The sequence below is a fragment of the Aulonocara stuartgranti genome (assembly GCF_965226115.1).
Source record: "Aulonocara stuartgranti genome assembly, chromosome: 5".
Classification (NCBI taxonomy): Eukaryota; Metazoa; Chordata; class Actinopteri; order Cichliformes; family Cichlidae; genus Aulonocara; species Aulonocara stuartgranti.
In genome coordinates, this window is record NC_138943.1 from 23,164,462 (window position 1) to 23,178,730 (window position 14,269).

Sequence of the window (14,269 nt, forward strand, 5' to 3'; positions counted from 1 at the left end):
TAAAACTTAGCAAATCAGATTAAGATAAGACTCAGATCTTATATTTTATATTATAAGAATACAAAATCTTACCACATTGCCATAGGGTCATGCAGTTTTAACTACCACACATGCATGTGCGTGCTAAGATTAGCAAAAGAGAATGTGTTTGAGAAACTGTGCTGGTCTCAGTTTTGCATTTAAGGTGCCCAACGGTGGAAGCCGACTGTGGAGTGAGAGCCAAAAGCAGGGGAGGTGGGAAAATATAAAGCTTGGTTTATTGGGTGTTATTTAAAAAAAAAAAAAGGAAGGGAGGGACAAAAGGGACAAACTTGAATTTAACAACCTGCCCCGTAAATGCACCCCCCCCCCCCCCCCCCCCCCCCCCCCACACACACACACACACACACACACACACACACACACTCACACGCCGTGGCGACAAAGACAAACTCCTTGACCGTGAACACAAGAACAACAAATGATTACAAGACTGCTGTTTTCCAGGTTTTGTTCTGAAACCTTCCCTTGCGTTATTACTTTGTTGGCGTGAAGTGTGAGAAGTGCAGATTATCTTCTTTCGGGGCCATGTTTGTACTGAGGCTCTGGCACGCTTTACAACAGTGCAAGGGTTCGCGAGGATGGAGGGTTTGGTTTCTGTTTTCGTAAGCGAGTTTGTGCAAATGTGTGTGTGTGCCTTTGTGCACCGTTGCCTCTGTGTTTGCTTGTGTGTCTCCTTTTTAGTGTTTGGTGCAGTTTTTATGGAGCCATCTCCTGGACAGTAGCCTGGTTTTCACAGCCCTTCCTTTAAAAAGGCACTGCCAGTGACAGGAAGGACTCCTCCTCCTGCCAGGGCAGGAAGGCAGGAGAGGACACAGGGGGGAAGAGGGTTATTAGTGAGGGCCTCGGGAAGAGGAGGAGGGGGGCAATGGTATTGAACTTAGAACAGCTGATGAAAGGGATTGTCACTGAGATCTCCCCCGTCTCCTCCCTGCTGTCGTGGTAATTACTTGCTCAGCATATTTGCGGTTGAACCCCCCTCCCCCAAATCTCCCCACCACCACCTCTGTTGCTGCTCTTAATACAGTTTAGTATGAAATACAGATAAAAAAAAAAAGTCATCAGTTTTGTGAGTTTTTTATGGACTGCGTTGCAACTATTTAATAATAAAGGACATTTATGGCAGCGTTTCCTCCCTCGCTCCCTCCTCTCGCCATGTTTGCGAGTGTTGTTGCACTCCAAGTCACACGGAAAACCATCGCTCACTGTCCAACTGACCCCTGGACTTGTGCAGCAGCCCACACACGCACACACATTCGCGTGTACATGCACATTCCACAGCACGCTGCTGAACATTTTGTTTGGCGAGAAGTTATGTAAAAGCTACATTTGTTATCGAAATTAAAAATTTCAACGGCTAGAGGAGAAAAAAATTGGTTTGGTTAGGTTACGAATTTGAATCTCCTGGAAACTGAGTCACTGTTTCGCTGAATTCCGATTTGGCTCACAAACAACAGTATAGGAATTATTAAAGTTTACACATGCTTTGCTTTACCTCCCATTTCAAGAAAGATGCGAGGCTCGCCGGAGCCCTCAGGACAAAGTCGGGTTCAATGAGACGTGTGATGGAGGCCGGCTGAGCCAGGCTGCAGGTCCTACAGGGCATGTACCACACACAAGGAACGGCTGCAGTGTCACTTTTACTCTTTATGTGCGATTGTTTTTATTTAAGCTGCTTCAGCATGTGGTTACTTTGTTTTCATTTACATGTAGCTGTTAATACAGAATGGTTAGGGCAGAAATAAAATAAATACATGCATAAATACTTTATTGACCCCACAAAGGAAATTATTGTGGTACAGCAGGGCAAACTGCAAAATAGAACAGTCTACAATAATCTGTTACAAGAAAATTGATCCCCTTAAAATTCAGCCAGTTGGCGCATTTTTTTATGTTTTCCAAAAAATTGAGTGCACAGAGGAAAAGCAGGAAACCCCCCCCCCCACACACACACACACATACACACAAATAAGTAAAAAGCTAATTATGAGTGGTGAAAAAGAAATTCCACAAACAAAGCAGTTGCTATTGTTGCAGTTTAACTGACATCTGAAGGATTTTATCACTTCCTGCTGTCAAATCTGTTCACTTAAACAGCTAAAACCCGATTAAGCCTTTCTTTTCCTTTTTCCCCTGTGTTTTTAAAGCCATGCTGGTCAGAAGATAGTTTGACAGTGTAGCTCTAGTAAACTTCTCAGGAGTGATATGTTGATTCCTGAGCTCTGACTCTCAGGCATCAGAGCTGATAAAGAAGAGCGGCTGCTGTTGTCTAAACAGAGATGTGCTGATCTGACAACAAACACTGAGGAAACAGGAAAGGAGGAAGATGGAAAAGACATGTGAAGGAGGAATATTGTAGTGTGACGCCGTCTGCAGAAGACAGGAGTCGAATTGTGTTGTAGCCTGGCTGTGAGTAGATGAAGTTTAGTTTAATGGCTCTCCGGTTCATGACGATAAGCTACAGCATGCCTATTCAACTACGAAGTTAGTTGGGCCAGATTTTCAAACCGAGGAATTTATCTGGGCCAGATATTTTTTTTGAAGCCAGCAAGCAGCAGATCATGATCAATTTCAAACCCACACAACTGTACTGAAAAACAAGTATTTTTTTTTATCCCTTTTCTCCTGTAAATCTGGTGGTGACCTCTCACAAATGCACACCAAAAGGTCCATTTAAAAAAAAGGGAGCTATAACTAAACTATTTTTTGCACATTTGAAATAATAATAACAAAAAACATTTTGATAATTCCCTTTCAAATTAAAATAAATATTTCGCTGACCACTCACTTTTCCTGCCATGGATGGAGCCCCATCGGTCACAAGTATACAGACACGCTTCATATCCAGACCATTTTCCTCAAAAAGAGCTTAAATCTTCTCAAACATCATTTCGCCAGCTGTGTGTCCCTCTAACGGTAGCAAACCGAGCAATTTCCCATCCAAAAAACGGACATATACGCACAACTGTGCATTATCAGTTCTGTCTGTGATCTCCTGCTATGGACATTACATCAGTTTTCTTCAGGTCATCTAACAGCATTTCAAACTCGTCTGACGCCAGAACTTCAATTCTACGAATATTTGAACTGTCCTACAGGGGTACGTTTTTAATAGCAGATGTCACACTCACTTTTCACCGCATCCACCACGGCCAGCATGCAGTATTTCATTGCTTCAGAATCTGTGAAAGGCCTTTTCTTCTTTGCCAAGAAGCAAACACAAAGGGAAGATGCTGCAGCTCTCTCTTGGGCTGTACAGGACCCTCACCATGGTAGTACAACTCCGGTTGTAAGATTATTAAACTCGGTAAAATGAATAAGTATTTGTCAGTCCGGGCAGGGTTAAACCGACAGTTTTCATTGTCAATTTTGCGCTTTTGGAGTGAGAAAGACATGCTGTTGTCGCATCATATATTACGATGATTTTTTAATATGTTTACATCACGGTGTATTGTGGGTTAAATATTGCTAGGCTACTAGGAGTGTTGCATTCACAGTCTACACTACGCTGTAGGAATTTTTAATTTTTTTAAAAATTAATTAATGAATTCATTTTTTGCGTTTTCTCTGTGTTTCTGCCAGGACCACAGGCAGGGCCACTCGCAGGTTGCTTCTGGGCCGCATTTGGCCTGTGAATAGGCTTGAGCTACAGTGTGAAATATGTCATATGACAGGTTATATTTATCGTTTTTGTTGCATGTGAATTTCTGTGTAGTAGTTGCGTTACAGCAGCTGATTAAGCTGATTCACACGAGGCGTGTCGTGCCTTTTGAGTCCAGCAGCGGAGCGGAGTGCTGATTGATGTTGTGACATACTTGGGGGTGAGTTGCAGGTTAAGAAGAGAGAGGGATTTTTTTTTTCGTTTTCCCAAGCCGAAGCTCTGAGGCTGAGCTCAGTTCAGGGTGATGACAGCTGCCGACAGTTTTTGGCTCCTCTCCCTCTTTCTCCACGCCAGGTAAAACCCCCACTCCCCCTCCCTCTCTCGCCGCCTTCAGCCGAGCGTCTCTCGCCCTGTCTCCCTCCGTCATGTGTCTCTGAGTCACGTCCCTCCTCACCTGCTCTCACCACCTTCAGACACTGTCAGTCACTACCTCTCTCCTGGCGCCATATGCAGCTTCTCCGTTTCAATGGGAGCTGTTTTTCCACTGGTTCTCTCAGGGCCACTTTTACATCGACAGTGTTACTATATAAACAGAAAACAGCGATCGGGTTGCAGCACCACTCATCCAGCGCCGACTCCTTCACTTCCACCTCTCACACCTTTGCTCTAATAACCCAAAATTGAACGCACACTATTACAAAAAACACCCAGAAACTCAAATTCTTGCATCTGTTGCTTTAGAAGTAATTATCTGCAGCCTTTTCTTTTGAGAGGAAAGCAAGTAGAAAGAGACTATTGTCACTAGTCTGATTTTCTGACCTGGGTGAATACATATGAAATCATTTTTTACAAATACAATAGCTGCTATTGTGTGTCTGTCACAATCACCCCAAATCCCAAGTTGCTCTTTTTCTAGATTTTCCATTTAGTTTTGCATCGGAAGAAGAGAAGCAGCAAATCCATGCAGATGAAAAAGCTGGAAGCTGCACGTTGAGACGTTCTTAAAGTCACACAGAAGACAATGCAAAGTGAATCCTCATGTTTATTCATTGTTACTGTATGCAGTAGTGCAAAGCACCCGTCTTTTTTTTTTATCTCAAAATCCTTGTGTCTCCGGATACATTCATATTTGATATATTTATCCTTTATTTATCTGCCCATAAAAAGCAGGAACTAGGAACTTATTCATCACATATCAGAATCCAACCATTAACAACTATTGGCTGCTAATTTAAACATAATTTTTAAAACCCTTGTTTAGTGAGTAAGACATACAAACAATCAGTAATTTATACGTCCTGTTTTATTTCTGACTTACTGTTTTGCAGTGTAAACATAATACAATGTTTCATTCATTTTAGTTAATTTATGTATTACAGAACAAAGAAGTCGACAGCACAAAAAATCCCACTTGTAAGCGTTCGAGTTTTTGGTACCTACCCCATTGTTTGTGGGTCTGCTGAACCCACAACATCACTGGGTTTTAAAGACAATACAACCGTAACAGTTTCTTTAAAAAACACTTGCAGACTTTAGTAAGCCTATAATTTGTTACATTTTTTTTTTAACTTTTTGTCTCCGCTGGTTTATGTTTCGTCGCTATTTATCGTTGAATGGAAAAATTTAGAAAGAAGGAAAATGGTAGTTGAGTCTACTTGGGCACTCAGACAACAGGAGAGCAGAAAGGAAGTGGAAAAAGAACAAACTGCAAGTGTTTTATGAAATTTTAAGACATTTTCCAAACAAATATCAGGAGACTACCGAGACCTCAAGACCTGATTTCTACTCGTGCCAGTAGAATCGTCTTCAGTTCAATTCGGTTTTATTAATATAGCATAGAATAGAATAGAATAGAATAGAATAGAATAATCCTTTAATTGTCCCACAAGGGGAAATTTGGTTGTAACAGCAGCCAAAAAGACACATATACAAACAGGACACGGAACAGAAACATACACAATTTTTCTTACACTACATTACTAGATACAGCATCAAATCAAAACAAGACTTCTTCCGGACAACTGATTCTTAACCCCATTACCTTTGTCTTTCCAAGTATCTCTCCTGCACTGTGACAGCTTTCTAATTATTCCTCTTGATAAGATCTCACTTCTCAGAACTAATGCTACAATGAACAATAATGAGTCACCCACTCTTAACGGCTGTTTTTCATAACTGTGAGCCCGTTTCACTTACCACCCCAACAACATGTTATCATCCCCCCTCGTCTGTAAATGGTCCATTCATTTTAACGACTCTAAATACTTGTTTAGTCTCATAGAGGGTGCCAGCCTACTTTAAACATGCAATTGTATGCCTTCTCATTAAGAAAAGAAATCTTGACCTTCCTTATTCGTCAAACTTTAGATCAGTCTCTGCCTATACCTCTCTGTTAGTTTTGGAGAAAGAGGTTTTCCACGATATTGGTGAGGTTTTTCATTTCTGGCTTTAAACTCCGTCACAACAGAGAATCTGCTCTTGTAAGTTTTTGATAACCACTTGTGTATTTCGGATGGTTCTGGTAATACCGCTGTGCTCACCAGTACATCCAATACAATCGATCTCATTTCTTAAACTATGCAAAAAAAAACCTGACGTGATTCACTTCTCACGCCTCTTTAACATCGAGCTGATATTATATCCCAAAGAAAGTTTTTTCAATCATAACCTCCAACTAAAGTTAAACGATTTCTTTCAATCAACACCGGAGAGAAAATCATTCGTGCCGTTATTGCATCTATTGCATTTTATGCTGTGTTTTCCTCTCGTTGGGTCCAAAATCTATGTGTAGTTTCACACACTAAGAGTTTAAAGCAGGTTGGGAACACACACAGAAAGTACACAGCAAACCTTTCATTCTTTCATTTACAATTCCCACAAGTCTATCAGCCGTGAGTGCAGTGAATACAAATGTGCAGGGAGATGTGCAGAGTGTGCTCAAAGAAAATATGTTTTCACAATCTCTTCACATAAAAGAAGTCAAGATCACTGAGTACAAAGCTGAGAAAAAGTCATTGAATCTTTTTTTTTTTAGTAAACAATAAAAAATCCGACACATCAGAGCAACACACAGAGGTGGAAAAAAATACTGCTTGCATCATTTGTGATCTTTTCTTTTTTAAGAAAAGGGACTAACGAGTCACAGCAGTGTGTGACGATACAGTGTGTTAAAGAGACCTGCAAACCTGTACTTATAAACAAGTTAACAGTAATAACAGTAATAATGTTGAACGATGAGATGCTGGTAGTGTGCAGTGATTCTGGTTGGTGTGCTTTGTATTTCCACGTCAGATTCATTGTGTTACTGAAAGAGACTCGTACACACTCGTCTACTGACTGATGACACACTTCCATATAACAGTGGCAAAACCAATGCAGAACATCACATCACCGCTCCAAATTCACCAGTGATTAATGGGCTAGGCACGCTGAGTGGTCACTTTTTAAATAACACCGTGTCGAACACATTCGTGAGCTCCTCTTGTTAGCAATACTTTCTTCAGTCAAGGTCAAAGTTAAATAGTCAGGATTTCATTTAACCACTCGGCCACTGGGAAGTTTCTGTCCTGAAGCTCACCTCCTTTCCCCCTCCTCTTTCTTTCTCTTTTCATTTTTTCCCTCTACTTTTATTAGATTATTCCTTTTGTGCCTTTGCCCCTCTGTTTTTTGAAACCTTACCGCTCTTGTTAATGACAGAGCGGGGGTTCAGGTTGGGGTTGCAGTGTTTGGGGTTGGGGCAAGACATTTGGTTCAGTCCTGTGCTACCCATTGAAGGTGACAGGAGGGGCTGTGACTTTGGGTTTTTGACCCCAGATTCTTTATTTTTACTAGGAAAGGATCCAAGGATGGAGCTGTTGATGTGAATAGCTGCCCAAGGTGACTGGATCCCAATAAAGAGGCCGTCACCCTGGCTGGGGGCCTCCTTCCCATCCGAGACACAACGTTTATAGGCCTGCTTATGAGCCTGGGCTACTATTAAACCCTGTCCGGCCTGCACTGAGGAATTTAGGGCCAGGAAACAAGAGAGTGGGGGTGGGAATGGGCAGAGAGAGGTGAAGTTGGGGTGAGTGAAGGTGAAAGTTGAAAGGCACGTTCGAAAGGAATCTGCTTGTTTCGTAGTCGTCGCCTTTAAATGCGTACCAGGCGTGTTGCGGTTTTTGCTCTCTGACTGCAGCGCGAGGAGGCGCGGCTGATTAAACGCGTCATTGTATCCATTTTGTATCATTTGGTTTGAGCGTTTTCACATGCGGCAGAGGAATGGCATTGCCTGGGGTCAGCATATGGTGTTATACAGTGTGCAGTTTTCTTTAGCGCGACAGTGAGAAGGAACATAAGGAGACAGCAGAGTCTCATAAACATCTCATCTCTGTTTGTTCACATGGGGCTAGGGACGACCTTTCAAATAAAAATGGGAGCTTACACACACTCGTACAAACACACAAAAAATTCAGATGCCAGTCAAGAATTCAACAGCGGTATCTCACCTCCCCCCACACTCACCAGTAAATGGAAAAGCCAATCAAATCTCAGCTGCCAATCAGATTTTTATCAGCAGGGCCATCTGGCCATCAGCTAATTGTGTCTCTTTTAAGTCCCTGTCAGTCAGCAGTGCCACCCCTCCTCCCTTTTCTCTTAAAAATGTCTGCCTTTGAGCTTGCCTTCTGGCTCCGAGGGGTGGCCTGCGTGGGGTTGGGGGGGTTGTTTGCTGACCACTCTTTCTGTTAATCACTTTGTATTAGCTTTCATCAAAGTTTCAAAGACTTTAAGAATAAATATAAACAAGATGCTCTGAATTCATAAGAGTACTCAACTGTTTCTCCATTCTGTGCTTTTTCCGCAGCCGTGGAGACCCAGAGCACCAGTTCGGAGGAGATGGTGCCAAGCTCTCCTTCGCCGCCTCCTCCTCCTCGTGTTTATAAGCCGTGCTTTGTGTGCCAGGACAAGTCATCTGGTTATCACTATGGAGTGAGCTCCTGTGAGGGCTGCAAGGTAAATGAAGTTGGAGATACACGAGGAGTTTACAGCTAATGTGAACAGCTGAGGTCCCCTGAAAAGAGAGGCAGACAGATGTGCGCAGAGATGTGCTTGCTGTCGCTGAGCTGCCCTCTAGTGTATCCATACGTAACTGCACATGATTAAAGCTACAAATGAACAGTGTGCTGCTGTTTGTGACAGGCAAATGGCTTCTTTTGGCTATAAGTAAATAAAACCTAAAAATGTCTTCAGAACTTGTTTGTTTCAAGTGAAACAAGATATCTGCTCCAGTGGTCTGATAACAATTGCTGCTCCACAGTGCTGTGCTGTTTGAGCCATTACTCTTGTGGTAGCTGTGGCTCAGGAGGTAGAGCAAGTCATCCACTAACTGGACAGTTGGTAGTTTGATCCCTGGCTGCTCCAGACTGCTTGCCTAAGTGTTTTTGGCAAGATACTGAATCCCAAGTTGTTCCCAATGTGTTAACCAGAGTGTGAAAGAACTTAGAGTCAGAACAAAAAAGTGCTTGTGGGAATGAAACATGTTGTTTAAAGAGCTTTGAGCGCTCAAATAGAGTAGAAAACCAGTCCAGGTCCCATAGCACTATGTCACATGCAACTACATTTGGACAATTTATTTCTTTACCCTTGGCTACCTCTCACGGTTTCACACCCTGTAATCACTGCTTATTTTTTAACCAGCTATCGCAGGTTAAACACTTACCGTCACACTAACACATCCAGAATCACCTCAACTCAGTTCACCGACCTAGAGCCTTGTTGATGTGAGATGACTGATGCACCGCTCCACTGCCCACCTCCCTGTTGTATCAGCTAACTCATGTAGCCACCTACAGTATGAAGTTGGCTGGTTAATGCTTTAGGCTCTCCTGCTTTTTAATCCAAAGTACTTTTAACGCGGCTGGCTGCTGTGACACGGTTTTCATTTGTCGTGGGATTTTGTAACTTCCGATGGGCTTTAGCAAAAAAGCAATCATGAAAAATACATGTGCCAGTTTTTCTTTCAGCGTCTACTTGGGATCGATATCTGCTATAGTTCTGTGACATCAGAAGATTAAATTATTTAGACAGTCTTTCCACTGATCCACTAAATAGTACCAAATCCTGACTAACAACAGTAGCTTTTTAAAGTTTTTTATGTATTTATCGTGTGGCATCCATGTCCAAGACATTTTCCTGTGTCTGTTTTAGGGTTTTTTCAGGCGCAGCATTCAAAAGAACATGGTGTATACGTGCCACAGAGACAAGAACTGTCAGATCAACAAAGTTACCCGCAACCGCTGCCAGTACTGTCGGCTGCAGAAGTGCTTTGAGGTCGGCATGTCCAAAGAAGGTAAGCGTCTCAGATATTACGGGCTGCCGGTGTGTCGCTATCGAGGAAAAAGCAAAAGGAGTTGTGTCTTTTCCTCATCTCGTGCACGTGTGTCCCGGTAGCGGTGCGTAACGACAGGAACAAAAAGAAGAAGGACGTGAAGGAGGAAGTGGTGCTGCCCGAGAACTACGAACTAAGTGGAGAACTGGAGGAGCTGGTCAACAAAGTCAGCAAAGCTCACCAAGAGACCTTCCCGTCTCTGTGCCAACTAGGAAAATACACCACAGTGAGTCTTTTTTTTAGCACATAATTGCACCCACTTCTCGACACTCACGCTCCACTTAAGCTCACCGCTTTGCAGGAAGGACAAACACTATGTGGAGTTTGCACAGTCACACAGAAAGAAAGAAAAAAGTGTCCCTCTTTCTCTCTCCCAGAATTCAAGTGCTGACCACAGAGTGCAGCTGGACTTGGGCCTATGGGATAAGTTCAGTGAGCTCTCCACTAAGTGCATTATAAAGATTGTGGAGTTTGCCAAGCGGCTACCAGGCTTCACTACGCTCACCATCGCTGACCAGATCACCCTCCTCAAATCTGCATGTCTGGACATCCTGGTACTAGCGCCACGTTCCTATTACTCCTCCCCTTTAATCGACTACACCTCCACATCCCTAAGCTATTCTCTATTTGTCACGCTGCTTTGTGATTCTGAACAGCTCCCGTGAAAAAATTTCAACGTGAACTTCCATCTAGAAATTTCATGTTTATGCCTCATCATATTCTTCCCCTGCTTAGATGCTGAGGATATGCACTCGCTACACACCAGAGCAGGACACGATGACCTTCTCAGATGGCCTGACTCTAAACAGGACCCAGATGCATAACGCCGGCTTTGGCCCGCTCACAGACCTGGTGTTTGCTTTTGCCGGTCAGCTGCTGCCTTTGGAGATGGACGACACCGAGACGGGGCTGCTCAGCGCCATCTGTCTCATCTGCGGAGGTAAACTTGGGTCATTGTTCGGCGTCTGTTTGCATCGTGTCCGCTTGCAGTCGTGGAATTATTGATGGAAAGAAAGAGACATCAGTGTACGGTCACAGTTTAGCAGTCAGTCGGTAGCATAAAGGCTGTAACAGTGTCTCGCTTCTTGTCATTGTTTTGCTGTGTCCGCTCTCTTCACTTCACTACTAGACCGTATGGACTTGGAAGAGCCGGAGAAGGTGGACAAGCTGCAGGAACCGCTGCTAGAGGCCCTGAAGATCTACACCCGACGCAGACGCCCGAACAAGCCTCACATGTTTCCCCGAATGCTGATGAAAGTCACAGACCTCAGGGGAATCAGCACCAAAGGTTAGCTTGTTTTTTTCATAGCACAACCACAGTTTGGAATAGATCTCAGTGTCAAAGCTCAACACGCATAAGTACTGAAATATCTTTTCAGATTTGTATTTTTTGCTCCGATTAGCTCAGGCTCAAAGCAGTTAGCGGTTAGGAAAAGACTGATGATGCTGGTCTCAAACTACGCTCCTATTGCTTGTTAGGCAACCGCTTAAATAAAATAAATGTTGCCTCAAAGCAATTTCGTAACATTTAACAGACATTACTGTAAATTCATGCTTGGAAGAAAGGTCTGCCAGACAGCATATTTTAAATTACATGACTCCTGTCTGTTAGCATGTGACGTTCTTTGTTTCTTCATACCTACGAGTAAATAAATGTCCATGTGTGTGCAGGTGCAGAAAGAGCCATCACGCTAAAGACAGAGATCCCCGGCCCCATGCCTCCCCTGATCAGGGAGATGCTGGAGAACCCGGACTCCTTCGAGGACAGCAGCGACTCGGGCGACAGCGGCGCAGCTGCTCCCCCTGCCATTCAAGCCATCAAGCAAGAGGACAAGGCCACGTACGAGTCAGCCTTCGAGGAAGAAGAGGAGGAGGAAGAGGACGACTATTGGGACGAGGAGAAAGAGCGAGGGGCAGAAAGCGACGGAGAGGCGTGGGGGGAGGCGGCAGCGGGCGCGCAAAAGAAAGGCGTGACAGGGAAGACGCAGTGAGACAGAGGAAGAGAGACACAAGACGACACCGCTGCCTCGCACGGATTCGCCGAGCGCCGCCGCCGAGCAACGTCAGCTCGTAGAAACCTCACAGATTAAAGCTGTTAAAACGGCGTTTCGCACAGCACATATCCGTGTATACTGTACATACTGACTGAAAGGAAAATGTGTTCAATTCATAGTAGCAAGTGAGGAATTTGGAGACGCGAAAGCACTACATTTCAGTGGATTGATGAGGGCACAGTTAAAAAAGAAAATCAGTGCCAGAATGTTTAAAAGATATATATATATTAAAAAAAAAAGGTTTTGTCCGCACAAAGACAGGAAAAACAGTTGTTGAGAGACAAAAAAAGCACTCCTCCGCTATCTATTAAGGGCTATGCTTTGTATAAAATTGATGGTAAGAGTACATTGCAGCGACAGAACTCTTATGTGGCGTCCAGATGCCACAGATGTCTTCTCAGAATTACTTTTATTACTATTCAGAGATATGCTACTTATTTTTTCATTGTATGGTTTTTATAAGCATGTACACATTACTGTTTTGTCTTTTGTTTGTTTGTGGGACCTCGTGTTGCTTTTTTTTCTTGTGTATATTTTCACACTCAGTGCTCGCATCTGACTGGACATTTGTGCTTTTTATCGTATGCGTTAGTTTTATCGGACACAGTGAAGCAATAGCAGAAGAAAAGAGGAAAACAAAAAGGAAAAAGAGCAATAGCTAAAGAGTCATGGGAGTCATGAGCAGGACTCAAACTCAAAGTGTGATCATTCAGGATTGGTGATTGGCTAATCTGAAAGAAATGCAAGAGGACTTCAGCTTTAATTCAAACCCGGGTGCTTGTGGGCCAAATAATAAAAATGTCAGAGAAATGCGGGAAAACATATCTCCAGTTGATCAGGGCCACGCTTCAACTGTTTTTACAGTATTTCTTTTCTTTTCCATCAGACGTTCTTCTTTCACACAGGTTAGGAATCATTAAAACTTTCAGTACATGCACTCGTTCAAACAACCAGGTAAAGTTAAGCCATAAGATTTTCTTCCTGTTGTTTTAAGGCAAGCAAAGACTCCACCAAGCAAACACAACCATTAAAAGCCGTTTACATCACAGAAACCTCAGATGTGTGTGTGCGTGAGCGTGTCCCAGTAAACAGGGTGCTGTAATAGACACGTTACATCACTGCCATCATCCACATGAGTGAGTGTCCAATTATCAGCATCTGTAAATGTGTATAAAATGGATTTTGCAACTAAAAATGAAAAAAAAAAAAACCATACAAATATTAGATCTTTTTTTCTTTAGGTTGGAGAAATCCCTCGCACGTACACTTGTTTTGGGACTGCTCGAGTTCTGGCCAACAACCGTCCGACACAAACAGGCACTGAGTGACTGAGTGGGGCTCTCGTGTGCGCTATGTTGATAAAGACAGAAGGCGTGTTAAATAAGAAAGGCCCACCAAGTTTGCTCCTAAATTTGGTAATTTTGCTGTTTTATTGTGAAAACCTTAGAACCAAACAACCGTGGGAAAGGACAGAACACACCTTGGACACGATCAGCCCGACTCAAACTGTTCAGTATTTAAAAGTATTTCATATAACCATGATAGTTTGGAACAGGTTTTTTCCTTCCTTTATTTGTTTTAAAACCTTGTTAGTTTTTTCTGGATTTGAGCTGGTGCAGTTTAAAAAGAGCTCTACACACGCGTACGGCATTTAAAAAAGATCAAATATGGATTTTACGTTACATTTGGACAAAACATTTACAATGCTTACCGCTTTTATTAAGGTCGTTGTCTCTATCATGTTCAGGGATTCAGGTTCCTCATGAGTTTTAATTCAACTTGACTTGTATCAAAATAGCTTTGATGGCTCTGACATCCATGCACTCACACACACGGAAATCCAAAAACTGGGTTGATATGTTCTTGTTTTTACATTTTTATGAAAAGTCAATACTATATTTTGCTGTTTGGGGGCTCGTGATTTGTTATTTGTTGTTTCTTGTATTTTGATAAATGCTCTTTTTGTTCTCAGACCTTATAGCGTCTCCACTTGTCATCTTCTTTGAAATCCCTTTACACATCTTTGAACCAAGCAGCCACTCATCTTTTAACACTCACATACTTCAGTGTGACCCAGGCCAAGAATTCCCTGATAATAAGTGTCTGACATTAATAAATGGACGACTATTTTTCCGCATGCTATCGCACAATATCATGTCCTGTTTCGCTTGAGACATGAAAACATAACAGCCACAATGATTTAAGTATGTT

The 14,269-nt window shown here is 42.8% G+C and overlaps 1 protein-coding gene across 2 annotated transcripts in view; it reads left to right on the forward strand.

The window, feature by feature from the left end:
* The window catches only part of rargb (retinoic acid receptor, gamma b), a 38,675-nt gene extending 24,639 nt beyond the window's left edge, over positions 1 to 14,036 (forward strand). For both annotated transcript variants that reach the window (XM_082534187.1, XM_082534188.1), the window contains 7 exons: positions 8,481 to 8,629; positions 9,824 to 9,965; positions 10,067 to 10,230; positions 10,382 to 10,558; positions 10,740 to 10,944; positions 11,134 to 11,292; positions 11,676 to 14,036. In XM_082534187.1, the coding sequence (XP_082390313.1) occupies positions 8,481 to 8,629; positions 9,824 to 9,965; positions 10,067 to 10,230; positions 10,382 to 10,558; positions 10,740 to 10,944; positions 11,134 to 11,292; positions 11,676 to 11,995 (1,316 nt within the window). In that variant the 3' untranslated portion in view covers positions 11,996 to 14,036. The remainder of the gene's footprint in view (positions 1 to 8,480; positions 8,630 to 9,823; positions 9,966 to 10,066; positions 10,231 to 10,381; positions 10,559 to 10,739; positions 10,945 to 11,133; positions 11,293 to 11,675) is intronic.
* The last annotated feature ends 233 nt before the right edge of the window (positions 14,037 to 14,269 follow it).